This window comes from Hemicordylus capensis, chromosome 1, assembly GCF_027244095.1.
Source record: "Hemicordylus capensis ecotype Gifberg chromosome 1, rHemCap1.1.pri, whole genome shotgun sequence".
Classification (NCBI taxonomy): domain Eukaryota; kingdom Metazoa; phylum Chordata; class Lepidosauria; order Squamata; family Cordylidae; genus Hemicordylus; species Hemicordylus capensis.
The window spans coordinates 141,545,492-141,565,501 of record NC_069657.1 but is presented as its reverse complement, the minus strand read 5'-3'; the positions used below and the strand labels follow the sequence as shown (position 1 = coordinate 141,565,501).

At 47.3% G+C, this 20,010-nt stretch overlaps 1 protein-coding gene across 3 annotated transcripts in view; it reads left to right on the top strand.

The window, feature by feature from the left end:
- Nucleotides 1–2,481: 2,481 nt before the first annotated feature.
- LOC128349112 (membrane-spanning 4-domains subfamily A member 8-like) overlaps nucleotides 2,482–20,010 on the top strand; it is a 31,873-nt gene continuing 14,344 nt past the window's right edge. Inside the window, exons 1-3 of one of the 3 annotated variants that reach the window (XM_053305051.1) lie at nucleotides 2,482–2,826; nucleotides 7,087–7,316; nucleotides 14,671–14,793. In XM_053305051.1, coding sequence (XP_053161026.1) covers nucleotides 7,098–7,316; nucleotides 14,671–14,793 — 342 coding nt within the window. In that variant the 5' untranslated portion in view covers nucleotides 2,482–2,826; nucleotides 7,087–7,097. Of the gene's footprint in view, nucleotides 2,827–5,199; nucleotides 5,258–7,086; nucleotides 7,317–9,756; nucleotides 9,881–14,670; nucleotides 14,794–20,010 lie in introns of those variants that run through there. The other 2 variants (XM_053305062.1, XM_053305069.1) reach the window with 2 other exon arrangements.

Sequence of the window (20,010 nt, the reverse complement as noted above, 5' to 3'; positions counted from 1 at the left end):
ATTAATAAACATAGAATATCTATGATAGACTAGAAAATATGTCTATTATACTTTAAGTCTCTTTTATAATATAAGCATAAATCTTGAATAGACTAGAATATCTATGATGGAAAAGACTAGAATACCTGTCTTGTCTTTTCCATTTTGGGACACAAAACCTATTACTATGTTTAAAAGCATTTATTTTCTGGCCATGAGGACTGCAAACTTAGGCTGTTGGTATGCAAGACATTTCTTTAAAATATATATTTCTAAAGAGCCTTGTACCCTCATGTTTCCTTTTTCCTGTCCCAGTATACTTGCATGGATGCAGCCCACAACCCACACTTGACTATGGCTGTGACACATTTCCATATTTCCGGGGGCGGCGGTGGGGAGGCGTGGCGGGGGGGCGCAATTTCAGTGCTTGCCCCGGGCGCCGTTTTCCCTAGTTAGGCCTCTGCTCTTCTATCATTGAAGAGATGCTAATTACCGAAGGGTTCAACTCGTCGATTGTAACATTGAATCCCTCTGTAAACTGCATGAAGAGGGAGTTAACTGAGTGAGATTCCACGGGCGAAAGTAATTCAGACACATTGGGTTCAGTCTCGGCACGTTTACTTGCTCTGGTATTTTCCTGGGAGATTTTAAAATTAGAGGCTCCAGGATGGTGTTGGCAAAACAACGATTAGGGAATATCTCAAAGCCTTCAATCCAGGATTTTCTTTGGAAAATCCTATTCGGGATCCGGGAAGAATAGAAATCCAGCATGAACCTACTTTGGAAATGGTTAGATGGTAGCCTCTCAAATCGTTTGAGGTCTACATCTCTCAGGCTGCAATTCAGGAGCTGACTTAGTGAGAGTCTAATAGCATAGAAATTATACCACTTGTTGTAGTTTACCCTATTCAGGTATACTACAAGGGAAATACGGTGTGGTTGTAATATTCTATTAACTGAGCTTCTGCCTCCTGGAATCATATGGGAATTGTGGTAGGACTGATAAATGCCACAGCCACAACCGTGCTTCTTCTCCCCACTGATATCATTATCAGACCTCCCCCTCTTAGTTTGGCCTTTAGACAGATCATGCAGAAGAGTCTTAACAATGTCCACTTTCCTCTCTAGTGGTGAGAGTCTATCAAACACAGCTTTGAGCGTTTCCGCTACCAGCCGACGATAGTTCTGAAGGCTGCTGAGGCTGAGGCTTTTTGGGTATCTTGATTTTGGGGGCTGATTGTTTACCCATCCCCTCATTGCTATTAGAGTTCAGGGAGGTATGGAAAGTTGCTTGAAGAGATCTCCATCCCCTCCCTTTAGCATTGGGAGTGGGCTGCTCTGTTGAAGTTAATAGATCATTCCCTAAGCTTCTGGGAGGCTCCGTTTCTCTCCGTGTTATGCCTGAGCTGTATAAGATCTTGCTCTGGTGCACCTGAGATTTGAGTGTGACCCTGCACCACCAAGTTAGAAGATAGAGAGCCCGAGTCCAAAGAACTTACAGTATCTGCAGTTGGCAAGTAATGACGAATTGAAGCTTGCTTGCTTGCTTGCTTTGAAACTTGCTGTGCACGTTTGTTGGGCTCCGTGGTCGAATTACATGGGCTGTTTCTTAACCGCTTTCTTCCCATTGTAACCAGCTAAAGTCTGACTGAGTCAGCAAACATAGAAAGCAGACGGGAGCTTCAGACTTGTATCTCTTACTCCAAGTTCCGACCTTGAAATGCCTTGCTGACAGGTTCAATATTAGCAGTAAAAAGGAACGGAGGGCAGAGGAGATAAAAAAGAAAGCCTCGGAAGATTAAAACAAGAAAAGAAAAGAATTAAAAACAAGGCTCAAAGGAACTTGGAAGGACGCTGCCCTCCCTTCAGCAACCAAAACCGGAAGTCCCCTTGGTCTTTCCTAACTAAGTGTATTTAACCAATAAATATTTAGTGTTTAGTCATACAAGGATCTCCATGTGTTTTCTCTAAACAGCTGCAATATCCGAACCATCCTCTGCTACCTACTCTGTAACTGGAGTGTGTGCTCATTCCTTAGTGCTCTGCTGTTTTACCTATTGTGGGTAAAAATCAACAACCTCTAACAATAAGAGCCTCCCTGTCTCTGACAGCTTCAAAATTTTTTAAATTGTTATGTTTTAAATTTCTTGTTTTTGTTTTTAACTATTGTTTTACTGTCTGTTTTTATTTTGTTGTAAACCACCCAGAGACATAAGTTTTGGGTGGTATAAAAATATGTTAAATAAATATAAATAAATAAATGTCTGCATAGCACTCGTGACATCTAGTTTCTGTGTGGAAGGTATCTTTATGTATGGAGGAGCAATCATTTCTTTGAGTCCCCATGTGCAGTCTGAAGTGATAGAGTCCAGACATAGGGTTTCCACACCATCTTCTGTTTGTGAGGTCATAAAAAGAATAGAGAAAGATGGATTGACAAGACTTGCCCAACTCCACAAGTAGTAGAAAAGAGAACATTTATTTGGAAGCTTAGTGGGGGGAGTGAAAAGGAATATCTTAGGTTAAACAATAGCTCTCTGCTCCCCTTTCAGGGAAAAGTAAGGATCAGTGCCATAAAAATTAGTCTTGAGTCAGGTGCCACAACAGAACAAAGCTGCACTTTGGCCCTCCAGATGTTGTTAATTCACATCATCCTCAGCCACATTGTCCAGGTCTGGGATGATGGCAGTTATAGTCCCACGTCATTACTGGAAGGGCAAGAGTCAAAGTCTCTTGATAATGTTTGATAGATAAAACCACTCCTGGATTTGCTTTCACCTGTTTTTACTTCCTTGTGTTGTTGGAGATACCTGGGAGGCTGAGAACAAGTACATCACAGATTGTATTGTAAGTACTTTTAATGTAAATTACTTCGGGAGCAAAGTAAATGGATTTGAGGGGAGCAAAGTAAATGGATTTAGGGCGGTGTTTCATTTGATCCAGGGCTCAGCTCTGAAAGGGGTGAGTGTGCTTCCGAACATGTGCAGGAGAGCCTTTTCTAACTATTGAATTACCTGAACCCAACTAAAGAACAGAATGTCGAATTCTAAGAACTGTGTCTCTTCTTTGAGAAATGAATCACTGTTTGTAGAGTATCTCACCCAAACAGCTCAGTTTGGAGTTGTGTCGGGAAAGAGCTAGACTGGTTCAAGAACCTTTCTGACATGGTCCTTGTTTAAATTTATATAATCTTACTGAAAGAGCAGGGCCAGCCCTGGGGGTTTGGGCACCCTAGGCAAAGTGTACTTTGCCCCCCTCCACTACATCAAATTAAAAGTACACCCTGTAATATACACAATCTTGTGCATGGGAGGGAGTGCCAAAGTCATAATTGGCAGTTGGCGCTGGCTGGGTGGGGGAGTGGGCTGGGCCGTGAAGAAAGAGAGGACCCCTTTTAAAATCCACAAGACTGCTGCCGCCACTCCATATCACTGCTCAACCAACTGGGGGGTTCAGCCTGGGGGTCCCCAGGAATGGATGCCCTAGGTGACAAGGGAGCCCTCTGAAAGAGCCTTTGCAAACGAACGCTCTTTCTGAGAAAGTGAGAATAGGCTGCAGGAGGGGGAGTTCACAGTTACTATAGGAAAGGAAGACAATAAGGTCATTCACATGACCGCTTTGTTCTGGGGCTGGGGAGGGCGAGGGGAAGGCAGGATCATTCCTACCTTCTCCCATACAAGCACTGCTTCCTTGCAAGCTGTGCCACTCGCACGCCCACACGATCCACACTACAGTGAGCGGAGCAGCCATCTGGAGGCTGAGGGAAAGAAGCCCAGCCTCCAGATATGCCACAATGCACTGTGAGAGGAGTGTAGTGCATTATGGAAGTCTTGGAGGCAGGTGCACTCCTTCCCCAAGTCTCTATGGTTTCAATGGATGCTGGCACCCCAAAAGGAGCTGCTGGCAATCCTTGCACCCATGTGACCTGGCAGTTATGTCAGAGGGCACGTACATGCCCTCCTACCTCACTCTTAGCCTGGGTAAAAACCCTGGGTTACCCAGTGGTAGAGAGCTGGGATGTATGTATGATGGGATCTATCTCACAACATGCATAAGATGGCATTGGAAGGCAGAGGACAATAGATGCTTCCCCCTCAGAGAAGAGGAAAGTGACTTAAAGAGTGACCCTCTGCCTTTTGGGGGTGTACTCTGCTTGTGCCTGCCTGATGCTGTTATTGCTGCTGTTCCTGCCCCACTCAGTCTATTGTTGTTGCTGAAGCAGCAGCAACTGGCTTACTCCCATGTTGGCCCATTCCTGCCATATGCATCTTATCTGGTCTCAAGGCAAAAGCAAGGAATGTTTCTGCATTCCATAGTCGTGACTTGCTCTTATCATGTAAATGTAAAGACTGATGTTAGAGCTTTGCATTGGGTTTTCCAGGAAACTTCACTGAAAACCAGCACATTAAAAACTCTGATATAAACTGGGATGAGGTGAAATCCAGCAGGAAAAGCCCGATTTGCGTGCAAGGTGCTTCCAAAAACATCCAACTGACCTCAGCAGGAATCCGGCTATAGTGAGAACGCACAACCTGCTTCCTGGAGGAGATACGGGGTAAAGCCCCTGTGTGAGAAAGTTCCTGTGGGGCCAGCAAAAAAGTCCCCATGGGCCACATCTGCCCACCTCCCAGGCCTTATGTTGTCCAGGTCTGCTCTAGAGGTTTCCTCCTCTACTTATTCTTAGCCTACTTTAAAGATTATTATTTACATAGTACCTTATATGTGGATGGAACTTTGCCAAGTACAAAAGGGCCCTTGCCAAGCAGGTTTACCACCTAAAACTTATATGAGGAAGAGGAAAGAGATGGAAATGGAGGCATGGATACTCAGGGAAGGAATCTGTCTATTCTATATATTTATTTCTCCTAGGTGTACCTGTCGCCAATCCCATGTGTGGCAGCTCTCATGAGAGTTTGAGAGCAGCTACCGGATAGGATTAGTGATGGGGACGGGGTGGGGGATGCCAGCTGGGCCGGCCGGTGGGAACAGGAGGCGGTGGTGGCAGCAGCAGGCAGCCCGGCCTCCAGCAGTGGGCAGCCCAGCTGCAGGGAGGAGAAGGCGGCAGTGGGCCGGCCCGGCCCAACCCGTGGGAACAGGAGGCAGCAGCAGGTCAGGTTGGCCACCGGGAGGAGAAGGCAGCGGTGGGCTGACCTGGCCTGGCTGGTGGGAGCAGGAGGCATCAGGCCAGCCTGACCCAGCCAGAGGGAGCAGGAGGCGACTGCAGGCCGGGCCAGCCGCCAGGAGGAGAAGGCTGTGGTGGGCCGACCCGGTCCAGCTGGTAGGTGTTGGTGGCCGCTACCGAGAGTGGGTGGGTGGGAGAAGAAGGTGGTGGCGGGCTGACCTGGCCTGGCTGGCAGGAGGTGGCAGCCGCGAGGAGGTGGTGGGCCGGCTTTCCAGGTGACCTGCCAGCCAGAAACCACAGGTTGGGGGTGAGAAGCGGGCGAGGGGAGAGGAAGCAGGCCGGCTGGCCAGCACAACAGAAAGTGTGGGTGGGTGGGAAGTGGCCGGCTGGCCGGCCAGAAAGCTGTGCATGCTGGGGGGGCGGGGGCGGTGGGGGGGGCGGCCAGAGGTGCAGAAGCTCTGCCAGCTCAAGCACCGGTAGGAAGTTGGATGGACCCTCCTCTCCTTTGCTGGAGAGAAGAAAGCCCCTTACTGCTGCATGAGCTAGCTAACAAGCAGAGGTGGGTGGCAGGAGCAGCTGGCAGGCAGTGGGTAGCAGCAGCAGCAACACATGGTGGGTGGGCAGCAGGAGCAACAGCGGGTGGCAGGAGATGGCCAGCAGCAAGCAATAGTGGCTTATGTTCTCGGGACACATTTGCCCAATTCGAGTGCAAAGAGCCTGCCCTGCTGGATGCCAATAATTTTTGTTGTTATTATTTGAGGTGTCTTGGAGTATTTGTGCACACACAGGAGTGCTGCCAAGCACCTTAGCTTCTGTTAGGATCACACAGTATAGAATATAAAACACGTTTTGAGGGGGGAATCGTTTTGGGTTTTTAATTGTGCTTCACCTTTGGGCAGGTGGTAGCAGGTGGTACAAAGGTACTTTGCTGGCTTTCTGCTCTGTGTGTGTGTGTATGTGTGTGTGTTTAATATAAACATTTCTTTTTAGAAGTATTTGTGCACATTCACCTTTTTGTCTGCCTGAATATTACACCAGTAAAAGCTCAATTTTCAGAGTTTTGACTGTGCTTCACCTTTGGGCACATGGTGGCCAAGTTACTCCACTGGGTTTCTGCTTTGCACTTCCATTAATTTTGTTTTTAATAGGAGTATTTGTACTCATTTACCCTTTTGCCTGCCCAGGAAAGCATACCCAGCAGTAAAATTTCAGTTTTGGGGGTTTTGCTTTTGCTTGCCCTTTTTTTTGGTTCTTGGTCTTTTTCCTTTTTGTCTGAAGACCATTCATGTCCAGAAGGCATTCTCAAAATGGTGGCACAGGAACAGGTACTATGTTGCCATTTTGGAGACTACTTCTGCCTGCTATTTTGTGAGCAGTAAGAGTAAAGGTGGGGAAGGGAGTCTCAAAGGGGTAACAGTCATGAAAACTGAGATTTTACTGCTGCCATAAGGTTTCCCAGGCATGCAAATGTGCACAAATAGTCATAGATAGACATAGACATAGACATAGACGATAACAAATAAAGCCAAGAGCAGGCCTTTATGTGCAGAGAACCTTGCTACCCACACCACTGATGAACATTGATGTGCATCCTCCCATCTTCAGATACCTGCTTCTTCAGAAACGTGCAATCATAGTGCAGTGCCATTCTGAGGGCCATGTTATATTTATATTGCTTAATTTTATTCTTAGGTCCAAATGGAAAGTTTCTTTTCTCTCTCCTTCTCTGGGCAAGCTCCTGTGCTTCGTGTGTGTGTGTGTGTGTGTGTGTGTGTGTGTGTGTGTGTGTGTGTGCAGCACATACATGGAAAGAGCTGCACAGCAATTATAACGAATGCTAAATAATGCCAAGCGCTTACAGTCAATCCATGGAGTGCCCACCCTTAGGTGTTCCATGCCAGATTTCAGGTGGAAGGGGGATAGTGTCTAGAATTTGTCCAAATCTAAAGGTAAGCTGTTCATTATTTCATTATTTATGTTGGCAGGCATCTTCACTATGGCAACAAATCAAGTGAGAACGCAGGCTGGCACAATGGTGTACATTCCTGCAGGCAACATAATCCAGCCAGGCCAACCAATTCCTGCTAGTGTTATCTCACAACCAGGAACAGTACATTATGTAAGCCAGCAACCTGGAAGCGCCAGCAACCAGCCTCAGAATAACCAGGCGGGGCCATTGCAGAAACTCCTCAAAGTGGAGACCAAGTCTCTTGGGGTAAGTCTACTTGATATCTGCAACATGGAATTTTAGAACTGAAAGGGATCTTGGCAGTCTTCTAGTCCAACCTGCTGTTCAGAGTCCATGATGCTTTCAATGGTTTTAATGGTTTCTGTTTTAAATTGTAAACCACCCTGAGTCATTTCAGAAATGAATGAATGAATGAATGAAGAAAGGTGTAGTATTAGTGCAGGAAGGATGAAACTGATCATAAGTGATTCGTTCAAAAGGGTAGACCGTGGAATATATTTCCAAGTAAACAGGCATAGGATGGTGTTGTAGGACAGTTTCCAGAGAGGAGAGGAGATGGGTCCACCTCAAAGAAGAGATAAATGACAGGAAAGAGTGACCTTCTGCCTTTCTTAGGTGCACTCTGCCTGTGCCTGCCTGATGCTGCAGCAGCAACTGGCTCAGTTTCCCTTTGGTCCATCATTGCCCCATTTGGTTTCAGGAGACCAGCTGCATTAGGCTGCTGCTGCTGCACATCAGTTGGACAAGCCAAGAGCTCTTCATCGGTTGGCTCCTGCTGTTGCTGCAGGATAGATCTACCTAGGGGCCAGCACAAAAGGTCCCCAAAGGCTGGATCCGGGCTCTGGGCCTTATGTTGTGCAGGCCTGCTTTAAACTTATGCTGCCATGTGTTGCACCTGATAAAGTATAACACATGTACATTATAAATGAAAAGGACAATCTAGATTGATCTCTGGAGGGGTGCATTGTTCATTCCTACATGCACACCCTAAACATACTATGACACGTGGGCCTCAGTGACTAATTGATAATCCAAATGACTGACTCACTCACTAGGTACTAAAGTTATTACGGTACTTCTTAATGGTACAGGGCCCTGAAAACTGGGACTTTTTAGTCCAATTATGTGAAGAATGCCAAAACATTTCTCCCCCGAAATGGGACTAAAACTGTATCCCAAAATGATTAAGTTAATCCCACACTAGCTAAGAAGATGAAATTTCATACACGCATAGTCTAAGATGCTTTGATTTAACTCCTGCCAACTGGTCAGAGAGGCAGCTTTTTACTGAGGTGTAATGAGGGTGGGGCAGGCAGGGCACATGCCCTACGCGCAGCTGAAGAGGGGGTGCAAAAGTGACTGCCCTGCCCCTGCCCCCAGCACCACAAAGTTTTTTCAAAAAAAAATTTTTTTAATTTCGAGTCTGGACCGGCGGTGCCCCCCCGCTCAGTGCAAGCGCGCTGAGTGACTTGCCAGATCTGTCTGGGGGGGGCAGGCACTCTCCCATTGGCTCCTGGTGGTGAGAGGAGGAGCGGAGAGCATGCGCCATGCGGCTGGACGACGAGGAGCAGTACAGCATGCTGCCCTTGTGTCGTATGTGCTGCTGCCGCTGCTGTTCGTGGCCCACCTGGACCTGGCTGCCGATGTGAGGAGAAGGGAATAGACGACCAGGAAGCGAAAAATCCATTGATTCTGCTCCCTGCCTGCTTCACTGACTCTTGCTGTCAAAGTAAGTGTGCTGGTTTTGTGATGAAAAACTTGAAAACGCTACCACTTGAAAGCGCGAGTTATAGAGCTCAGGAGCTCAAGGCAAGCAATTTCCCGTGCTAAGTGCCAAGCGGTTCCCTGCCTGCCTCACCTGCATACAGTCAGGTGGATGACCAGGAGCAGTTGTCCCGCGTGGGATGCACGGGAGGCGGCCAATGTACAAAAAAAAGGAGGAGAGAAGGGGGGCAGCCACATCGCAATCTATTGCCCAGGTGAGGAGGGCATTTTCCACAGGGCGTGCACGGAACTTAGGGAAGGGAGGACTCTAAACACTGGCAAAATAACCTTCCCCAACTTATCTTGGCTCAATAGGCTTCTTGCATCTCAGGATGCCGTCTGGTCTGTTTTTGCCCACCAGTGCTGAGGGGTCAGAGAGAGCTGGGTGAGATTTGGGAAGGGAAGGAGAGCAGAGCAGGAGAGTGCTGGCAAAAGCGCTGGGTGTGTGTGTCTGCAGCTGACTGCAGGGGCGGAAGGGAACTTAGGGAAGGGAGGACTCCAATCACTGGCAAAATCACCCATAGATCTCATTTTTAAATCTTATTTCTAGTTCTCAAAACCCTATCTCTAGAAGTCAGTACCTAAATAGTATACAGGTGTAGAGGATGCTCTTCCATCAATCAAATCTGAACTCTGATGAATGCAGCTGTAATATTCTGCCTCTCCCACATTCAATGTTCTACTCTAGTCAGTTCTGACCCTGATCCCCAACATCTTATCAGTTCAACAGAGCTTATGTCCCCATTCAAAGTATATCTACTAGGAAGTAGTGAATATACTTCCTAGTAAATATATGTTGAGATTGACAAGTAAGAGTTCTTTCCTCACCTGTAATGGAAGGTGAGGAAAACAGGTGAGGTTCGTTTCCATCCTTAGTATATTTACTAGGGAATACCACTGAAACAGGCAAGACACGTTTCCAGCTAAGTATGTTTAGGTTTGTGGTGTCCATTGTGTTTTTGAGAAGAGGGAAGACTTAAGTGTGTGATTACAGAATGTCAGAAGGGTAATAAACTTGTTTGTTTTAGAGGAGAGGCATGCATAAGGTAAGCTTCCTAGAGCTCTTTAAGTTTGCAAGTCTTGTCTCTGAAACAGATATGTCTGTGCTACCCTTGTGATATTACGTTTTCATTTATTCGGGTGTGACTCTTCAGCCAGCTTCTGTGTCTGCTGAAAGTAATATTGAGAAGCAGCCTGAATTCTCCATCTGCAAGTTGTATTGCATGTAAATGTCAGATTGAGGCTGTGTCTACAGTTTATTTGTTCCCCCCAGTGAAGCAACACTATTAAAACTTGGATCTTACAACTTATAGCTGGATTTTGCTGCATCTCTTCAAATTCATCTGTACATCCAGAAACTTTGAGATCAAATGTTTTTCTAGTAGTAGAACACCACAAATCTGAATCTCAGCATTACATGCTATATATATTGTGGCTAATTTGGAATCTGACTTTTGGATCCTGCCTGCTGTTGAGTTCATGCTTTTCCTTTTGCCTCCTCTAATTTATCATTTGTGTACTAGAAGTGGTTCTTCACAATGTTTACAGTGGTGGCTACACGTATGGAGATAAATCACATTCTTTACTGAACACTGGAGCAACTATATAATAGTAGTGTGCATGGTTCGGTCCGGGCACACTGTTACTTACAGACCTCCGGACCGGTTCGGCAGTCCGGTGGTTCGGATGGGCGGGGGCATGTTACTTTAAGCGGGGGGTGGTGGTAGTACTTCCCCCCCCCGCCGCTCTTCCCCCTCCGGCGCTGGTCCGTTTAAGCATCTTCTTGGGGCGGCAGAGTTGCTCCCTGCCGCCCCTGCCCCTGTCGTTGTTCCTTAAGGTTTAAAAGAGACGAGAGCTAGTGGTGTGCATGCGCCCTGCGCAGCGTGCACACTCATTTTTGACGCTGGCGCGCGCGGCACATATGTCATGTATGCGGCGCGCGCCAGCGTCAGAGACGAGCGCATGCCGTGCAGGGCGCATGCACACCACTAGCTCTCGTCTCTTTTAAACCTTAAGGAACAACGACGGGGGCAGGGGTGGCAGGGAGGAACTCTGCCGCCCCAAGAAGATGCTTAAACGGACCAGCACCGGAGGGGAAAGAGCGGCGGGGGGGTAAGTACTACCACCCCACCCCCCCGCTTAAAGTAACAGTCCCCCCCGTGCCGGACCAGGGGGACTCCGGACCTTGCACACCCCTACTATATAACAAACTAAGTTCACAGTGCAGAAAATTTAGCATCCTGAAAAACGATCACCTCTTTCTAGCCATATGGACTGTTCAGCACAGGCACATGAAAGAGGAACACACTTGATTAATGTAATGTAAAAGCTAGAGTCCAATATATGCACCATGTTAGACTTCAAACCAAAGGCTGATCAAGTATACAATCTGACTATGCACTTTTCTATAGCAAAATATCATATTTAAGCAACTGTACATTTGGAAATCATATTTTAAACTATTTTCATGCCTTTTTAAAAATCTCCAATTGGAAAAAGTTTTTTATCAAATCCACATCAATCATGTGGATTAATACAAACATTTTTTTTATTGAGCTAATAAAAGACAAGTTTTCTGAAAGATGCATATCAGATGTTTGGATGGGGGTGCACGGAGGGGGGTGCAATTTCAATGCTTGCCCTAGGTGCCATTTTCCCTAGTTACACCCCTGCCTTTTTAACTTGGTGATTCTCTTTATTTAGCAGCAGGAGGAGAGTAACTGGCCCTGCCTACCTCCAGCAGAGTATGTACCTCCAGTGACTCTTGCTGGTGTCTATCTTATGTTTCTTTTTAGATTGTGAGCCCTTTGGGGACAGGGATCCATCCATCCATCCATTTATTTATTTATTTATTATTTCTCTATGTAAACCACTTTGGAAACTTTTGTTGAAACGTGGTATATAAATATTTGTTGTTGTTGGTAAGAAAAATCTGAATGAAGTGAGTCTATCCTTAGACTGGGAGCAAGACTTGTTTCACTAAATGGCAAGGTACTTACTGGCCACCTGAAAAGCTGGGAATAGTAAGCACATAGCCCCAAACACTGATTACTAAAATAATTTAAAAGGAGAAGTATTTTAATAAAGGTCAAAATCTGGTGCATGATATATGCCTCTTAATAAAAATCAACCTTTCAGCCCAGAGCAAGCCAAGGTCTTCACAGGATAAAATGCTGGGCTATGTGAGTTCCATTGTCTTTTTTGGACATTTTATTTACAGCTTGGGCTACATTGCACTCACTGGGTGAAAGCTGTACCTGCTGAGTGTTCTCTTACCAACAGAGAAAGCTTGGAAGGAATAGAAATCACATATTGTGAAGGAGGAGCCTTTGGCTGTCTTTCTCCATCTGTCATTTATCTCCCCCATATCTCTTCTTAGAATTCTATTTTTACTAGAATTTGGGGGGTGGGGGGAGGTGAAGGAGCAAAACAAATTGGCCATTTAGAGGACAGATCAGGTGAGATATTAATAAATATTGTTTAGCAGAGGGGAAATGGTTTAATCACTTGGAAAAATCTCACAGGCAAGGTAGACTCTGAATAATGTCAGGAAAGAGCAAACAAGGATTAACTGGGGTTTGGATTCACTCTTTTAAAACTGAATGTCAAATAAACTGCCCCTATAGGGTGGGGACCCCCGCACAAAAAAACACAGACTCACAGGTTGAGAGAGAACTGTGGTGTTAGATCACTGGCTTGAAAAGTAGATTTCAGATGAACCAGCTATCTCTGCAGAAGGAAAGCACCCCTAAATTAACTAGGCTCTGAATAAAAAATGGGGTCTGGAGTAAACTCAATTAATCATGTGGCTATAAGCAAAGCAAACCCTAAAGAAACTCAGAGAAAAACAATGCTAAAGTAAAAATCCTAAATGGAACTGAAGATAGTGGGTTTTGAACAAAACACAAATCTATAACCCATCTCCCTTGCAATATAACAAAGAAACTATGTATTACCCCCAGTGTTTTTATTTTCTGCACATCCCACCCATTGCTACTCCATTATGAGAGGATTCTTTGGATCAAGATGTCCTATGAGATTCGTCCTGTCAGATGTCCTCCAAGATTTCCCCTGGCACTTGTGCAGACTGCAGTGGCTCTGTTCAGAGCCAGTACAATTGATATGTGGTGTGTGATTTCAGCCTTAATTTTTAGTCTGCTTTCACAAAGGAAGGTTTATGAGATCAGTGTATCTGTGTGTGTGCTTTGTATCCTCCTCTAATAATTTTTGTGTTTACAATCTGATGCAAACCAAATACATCATGTGGGGGACCCTAGGTGACCCCAACAGGGTTTTTGTTTGTTTGTTTGTTTGCCAATCTGCCATGTTGGTTCAAGATGGTGGCCACTCAAAGTACAGGTGGCTCTCTTTTTCCATGGGTTTGTTTTATGTGGTTTTGCTTCTTCATGGTTGACAAACATATGTCGGGTATTGTTCTCTGTATGGTTTAGGATTTGGCTGTTTGTGGTTTTTGCAGGTACAATTTTTAGTTTCGCTTTTAGCATTAGCATATGCCTTATATTGGCATTGTTTGAGAGAGGAGCTTTGTGGGTTGTTGAAGAATTGATGGTGGAGGATGGAGAGTGTGTCTTTCTCTCCTGAATGCCAGGAGGGGAGAGCAAGGGACAGAGTGGGAAGAGGCCATGCCGCTGTGTGACTTTGCTATTTGACAGGCTGACAAGCTTGGGATGGGATGTGGTGGCATCCCTTTTGCCAGGCAACTGCTTTGTTGGATTGGAGACAGGAGGAGTGGGGCAAGAGCTCAGAAAGGCAGTCAGCAAGAAGCGCCAATGGCATGGAACGAGCACGATCCTGTGTGGATCTGTGCCACTGTCTCTATGATTGTGGTTCCAGAAACTGCACAAAAGCGCAGTTTGAGTGCCACTCACAGTCAGACGTAATGCTGCTGCCACCAAACCTCAGGTTGAGGTGGCGAAACTTACTACAAACTGCAAGTTCAAACTGGAGTTTGGTAAGGCAAACTGCAGGTCGCTTTTGCCATGAAACCAGAGTTTCAAAAACATAACTGTGTTCAACCTCTGCCCTGTTCTCTCCATATCTTCCCTTAGAATAATACAGGACAATAGAGGTCTTTTGCCTTCTGGGAAGCAACTGAATATGTGGAGTGTCGGGGGAGAAGATAAAGCTTTGAAGGAAGAATGCCATATGTAATGAGGTGGAAGCTAGTGTGAAAATTGGGGTGATGGACAATCTCTTATACAACCTAGGAAGTGGAGGAAGTATATGCTCTTGGAACGCACACACAAAGAATATGTTGTAGATAGGGAACCTTGAGCGGCATTTAACCAGGAGAGGTGGGCAGGGGGCAGGATTTCACATATTCATTGGCATTTACAGACCACCAGCTCTTTCTGGCTTCAGATTTCTCATAGTTGCTAATGGAGCTGCTACTTTCACTTAGAGATGTTGTGATGGTCATGTTTGAGCATGTTCTGGTAGTTTACATGGAGAAAGTCCCAAAGTGAGATATCTTAGATTATTCTCAGAATAGATCAGCAAACTACACTGTTGTAAGGATAAATCCCAGGTGGGGGGCAAGGAATATGGGTGTACTGCAATCATCTTCAACTTTAAATTTTTATCCATAGCAGATTAAAATATCATGAAAATTGGATGTTCGTTTTCTTTTGGTGAGTTCTGGATTAAGAATAGATTCTGTTTCAGTTTTGTTTCAACCAAAAGGAATTGATCAAATGACATAACTGTTTTTTTCTGGGTTTTAAAGTGATGTTTCCAGACTGTGTTAGGGCTCAGACCCTGTCTTTCCAGGGTTCAGAGGACTGATTTATCATGTTGATGCATTTGTTTCCCACAGGTCGTCCAGATTGTCATTGGAATTGTACACTTTTGTTTTGGGGCTGTCTCAGCTTCTATTTCTGGTTCATCTTACACCCCTGTGGCAGCTATTTCAGGCTATCCATTCTGGGGAGCACTATTTGTAAGTATATCAGGGCCATCCAGAGGATTTATGGGGCCTGGGGCAGGTGTAATATTGGGGCCCCTCTAAAAGGACTCATGCATATTTATACAAAGTTGGGTGGCCATGTGTGAGAATTCTTGCATGGATAGTCTACATGTGAAAATTATCACATGTAGTTCTTCCTTGTTGAGCCTTTTATGGTCTGATTGCGGGGTCTACATTTTGCATTTCAATGTCATCATATACTCTGACATCTTATACAATGTCATTCCCTCTGTTTTTATTTAAATGGAAACTTTAAATAAAATAGGGATGTGTAGAACTGATGCTCTATTGAATCGGTCCTCTGTGAACTGGGCTGGCTCAATCATGAACTTCTCTGTACTGGTTTGTCAGTTCAACCGAACTGGTTCATGGGGTGGCGGTCTGGTCTGAATTCAGACTCAAGCGCCGCTACCAGGCCATGCACACCCCTAAAACAAAATATGAACAATTCCGTTGAATAATGCTGCAAGGCTGGGGCAGAGATTAACAGTATACACAGGGGCTGAGCTGGCCATGGGAGCCCCTTGCTTTGGGGGGGGGGGTCTGGGGCAGATTGTCCCAGTTGCCCTCTTCCCGCGGAGTGGCCCTGAAGTATAACCTGTACTTTGAGAGCCAATGTTTATCAGAATCTGTGATTCTGCATTTAGAGCATAAAAACCTACAATCCAGTTGTTGCTGTTCAGCTGTTGACTTTCTGTGTGTTTAGTAGCTAGGAAGTGAGGCACTACCTCTGATACCCTCTATTGAATTTCTGTAAGTGTGAATAGGATCATTATGAAGATGTGAAGCTAAAGCAGTGTTATTTGCCATGTGCCATAAGGGTTTATTAATTAATTTTAATTTATATTAAAATGCAATCACATTGTCACTCCTGAAAGTACTTTCGTTGGAAAATAAGTTATGATCTACCATCCCATAGTATCCAGTTCTTCTAACAGAGAAATTCTCGGTTGGTGCTGTCAAGGCATCTCATGAAGATGGGTTATCCCTGTCATGTGCTCCTAGGCAGGACTATGCAAATTAGTTTAGAAAGGCAGTCCTAAATAGCTCTGATGGGGATAACCCCACCCCAGTTCTTCTAGTCCTGTTGCTCCTGGCAGGCTGTGTTCCTCGGCTCGTCCAGTTCAGGCCTGTATTGCTTCTGCTTCTTACCTTTTCCCCGTGGTTCCTATTGTTTCGTGTACTTTTTTCACACCTCATATATATTTTAAAAAACAACAACAAAAAACCGTCAGTACTTTTCAGCGCTTTTCACTCCAACCTTGGTTTGTTGGCTCCCCCCTTCCCCTCCTCCCCCCTCTCCCTTTTCAGTTAGATTTTTATGGGAGATCCCTCCAGGGGCTCAGAAAGTAGGAGGAGGTTATTGCATGTGCTAGTGCCCGCTGGACGTCCGTCTGAGCGTTTCCCGGGGCACACTAGAAAACTTGGAGACCCAGCACCCCAACCCAGCCCAATCGCCACAGTTCAGTGCACAATTGTCCTCCCTGCCCCGGCCCCGGCTGACTCTGTTCTGTCCAGGCAGGCAGTGGGAGCGTTCCTGCATTCAATCGCCCCTTCGGGAGGCGAGTCCTCAGGAAGAACGGAGGGCGGAGAAAGCTTAAATCGCCCGAGGCGCTTTACACGTAGTGCGGCCCTCGCAGGCGACTTTAATCTAGTTGAGCCTACGTTTGGCGCATTAAACGAGGCCATCAGGGCGGGAAGGGTTAGGCCGATCCCCAACCCCCCCCCCCACAAGCAGAGATCCGTGCCTTGTGCTCTCTACCTAAAATGGCCGCCTCCACTAGCGACGCTCTACAGCCACTAAATGGCGCCACACCAGAAATGGCGGGAACGGCTTCGGCTGCTCCTTCTACATCCTCAGCTAGTATAACAGCGAGAGTGCCCCGATCGGAGGGGCGGGAGGGTTCCCCCCTATCGGAATCGGTAGCTAATCTGCCAATGCCTTCCCAAATGCCCACGGAATGGCAAAATTGGTTTAAATCGACAATGAAAGAGTCCCTGGGCCTGCTGAGGGATTATAACAAGCGTAAACGCTCTAAGAGGCCCACAAAATCATCTTCCTCTTCTGATGAGGAATCATCCTCCTCTTCCTCCTCCCCCTCCCCTAGGAGGTCCAAGCGCAGAAGGAAACACACAAAGAGGCAGAAAAAGCATAAAAAGACTGCTAGGGTCATTACCTCAGTACACTCATCTGAGGGATCTGGGCTAGAATCTGGGGACCCCACAGCAAATGGCATCCGCCCAGTAGGAAATAAAGCTCCACATATTCCACCCCCCCCTTCTGGAGGAGGAGGCGGAAGACACCACAGCTGATATCAGGGGAACTGATATGGCCTGCGAGGGTGACCAGGGACTAGAGAGAGATGAGGGAGACTGGTCAGGGGCAGAGGAGATTGAGCAAGCACAATCTTCCCAACGCCTTTTCTCCCCGGAAGATTTTAACCCCCTCATGACCAAAGTGTTAACTACCATTGGTCTACAGGCTAAGCCCACGCCTGAACCGGGCCAAAATTCCAAGGGCGATCTGGTCTTTCCGAAGCCACAGCCTCGAGAGCTTCCCTTACCCATGCCCACCTATTTTTCAGAAGTTATCAAGTCAGAATGGGCGGCGCCGAGTGTCCCGAAAAAAGCTTCCAACTCTTCCACTAGATTCTACACGTTCCAACAAGAACCTACCACACTCCTCCAAACGCCAACCACCAATGCTCCTATTTCACAACTAAGCAGCGGATCCCTGGTACCAAGAGATGGGAAAGGGTTCCTCAAAGAACCATCCGATAAGAAGGCGGAGTTCTCGTTCCGACGGGTCCACGACAACGCCTCACCGGCTACACGATCAGCCGCAGTGGCCTCCATGACGGCCAGGGCCAGTCTTCTGTGGATCAGCGATCTCATCGACGAGACTCCACCGGAATCTACTCGTCTAAGACAGCAGCTGTTGAAACTACAGCGAGCACAGGCACTCATCGCCGATACTTCCCTCAACACTATACGTTACTCGGCAAGATCCTCGGCGGCTTCAGTGGTCGGTAGAAGGCATCTCTGGCTGAAGGCGTGGCAAGCAGACTCCGTATCCAAGAACAACCTATGTGCTCTGCCTTACGAGGGGTCCAAGCTCTTTGGCGATTCAGCCCTAGAGAACATACTAGTCGAATCGAAAGATAAAAAGAAAACCATGCCGTCGGCCCCCAGGAAGCCCGATAAACCAGCTTTCAGAAGAAGCTACCAACAGCCTTTTCGTTCCTTTCGCCCCACCTTTAGAGGCAGAGACAGAGACTTCCGCGGCTCCAGATCCTCCTGGCCCCGCCAGCGATTCACCAGCAGGAACCCCAACTTCCGCAACCCCGGCAGCCAGGGGAAACCTCAGGCAAAGAATCAGTTCTGACACAGACTTCCTCAGCCTGGGGGGTCGCCTATCCTACTTTCTCCCAACATGGCTACGCGATATATCGGATGCATGGGCTCTGGAGGTCATTCGTTTCGGTTACAGGATCGAGCTGGGCTCCTCCCCTCGTCCATGATTTCTCCCTACTCCCCGCTCTCACTCCGCTTCAAAGCACGCGGAAATGTCCATGGCTATCCTACACCTGTGAGACATCGGAGCCATAGAGCTTGTGCCCAGGGGGCAGGAGGGGAGAGGAGTCTACTCCATCCTGTTTACGGTACCCAAAAAGGACGGGTCCCGCAGAGCGGTTCTAGACCTAAAATATTTGAACTCCTTCGTCAGAACACGCAAGTTTCGCATGGAGTCCCTCCGCTCCATTTTAGAATCTCTGCAGCAAGGAGACTTTCTGTCATCAATAGATTTACGGGAGGCCTATCTACACATTCCCATACATCCCGACAGCAGGCCGCTACTCCGCTTCAAATACGCAGGGCTGGACTATCAATTCAAGGCCCTCCCCTTCGGCCTCGCCTCTGCACCCAGGACGTTCACCAAGATCCTCGCCCCGGTCCTCGCTCTACTTCATATTCAGGGGGTACACATAGTGGGGTACCTCGACGATCTACTCCTAAAATCGGAGTCCTGGGATTCAGCAGTAAGGGATATGGAAAGGACCATGACAACACTGAATCAACACGGTTTTCTAATCAACATAGAAAAGAGTCACCTCTCCCCGACGCAGAGAATTCGTCATCTCGGGGTAATAATCGACACTATTGTGCAAGGTCTTCCTCCTGGAAGACAGAGCCCAGGTGCTTACATCAGAAACAAGGGATGTCCTGGCGAGGCTGAAGTCGCCTCTACTGTCCTTGGCTCGACTCCTGGGACTAATGGTGTCAACGCTGGAAGCGGTCCCGTGGGCAAGGCTACACCTTCGGGTCCTCCAATGGTACCTCCTAAAATTCCAAGCCTGCATAACCACGAGGCGCAACATCCTAGTCATTCCGCCTCCGCAGGTGAAAATGTCCCTGACCTGGTGGACCAGGTCTCGGAATCTCCAAACAGGCAAGTGCTTCCTCGAAATTCCGAAACTCATTATCACAACAGACGCAAGCAACAGAGGCTGGGGGGCACACTTCCTACAACACTCAGTCCAAGGACGATGGGAGAGCCTAGAAAGATCCCATTCTATAAACTGGCTCGAGCTGAGAGCTATCCGTCTGGCCCTCTTACATTTCCAACCCCTGGTCGAGGGGAAAGATGTCTTAGTGAAAACGGACAACACCACAGCCAAGGCACACGTAAACAGACAGGGAGGAACTCGATCGCGTTCTCTGTTCCAGGAATCAGTCCTCCTCCTATCTTGGGCCGAGAAGCACCTCAATTCCATCACAGCTCACCATGTCAAGGGAGATCTGAACTCAGTAGCGGATTGGTTGAGCAGGGAGGACCTCCTCCCGGGGGAGTGGTCCCTCAACACGGAAGTGTTCGATCAGTTGGCATACAAGTGGGGGCGGCCACAAGCAGACTTGTTCGCCACTCCCCTCAACGCAAAGACAGAGATATTCATCACCAGGTTCCACTGTCGTGCAGCATGGGGAACGGATGCCCTGTCTTGCAGATGGCCCCAGGGTCTCCTGTACGCCTTCCCCCCGATACCACTTCTGACCAGAGTACTCCGCAGGATACGGAATCTGAGAGCAGAGGTCGTCATGGTGGCCCTGTTCTGGCCCAGACGTCACTGGTTCACGGACCTCGTAGGCATGGCAATAGACCAGCCTTGGCACCTCCCCGCGAGACCAGAC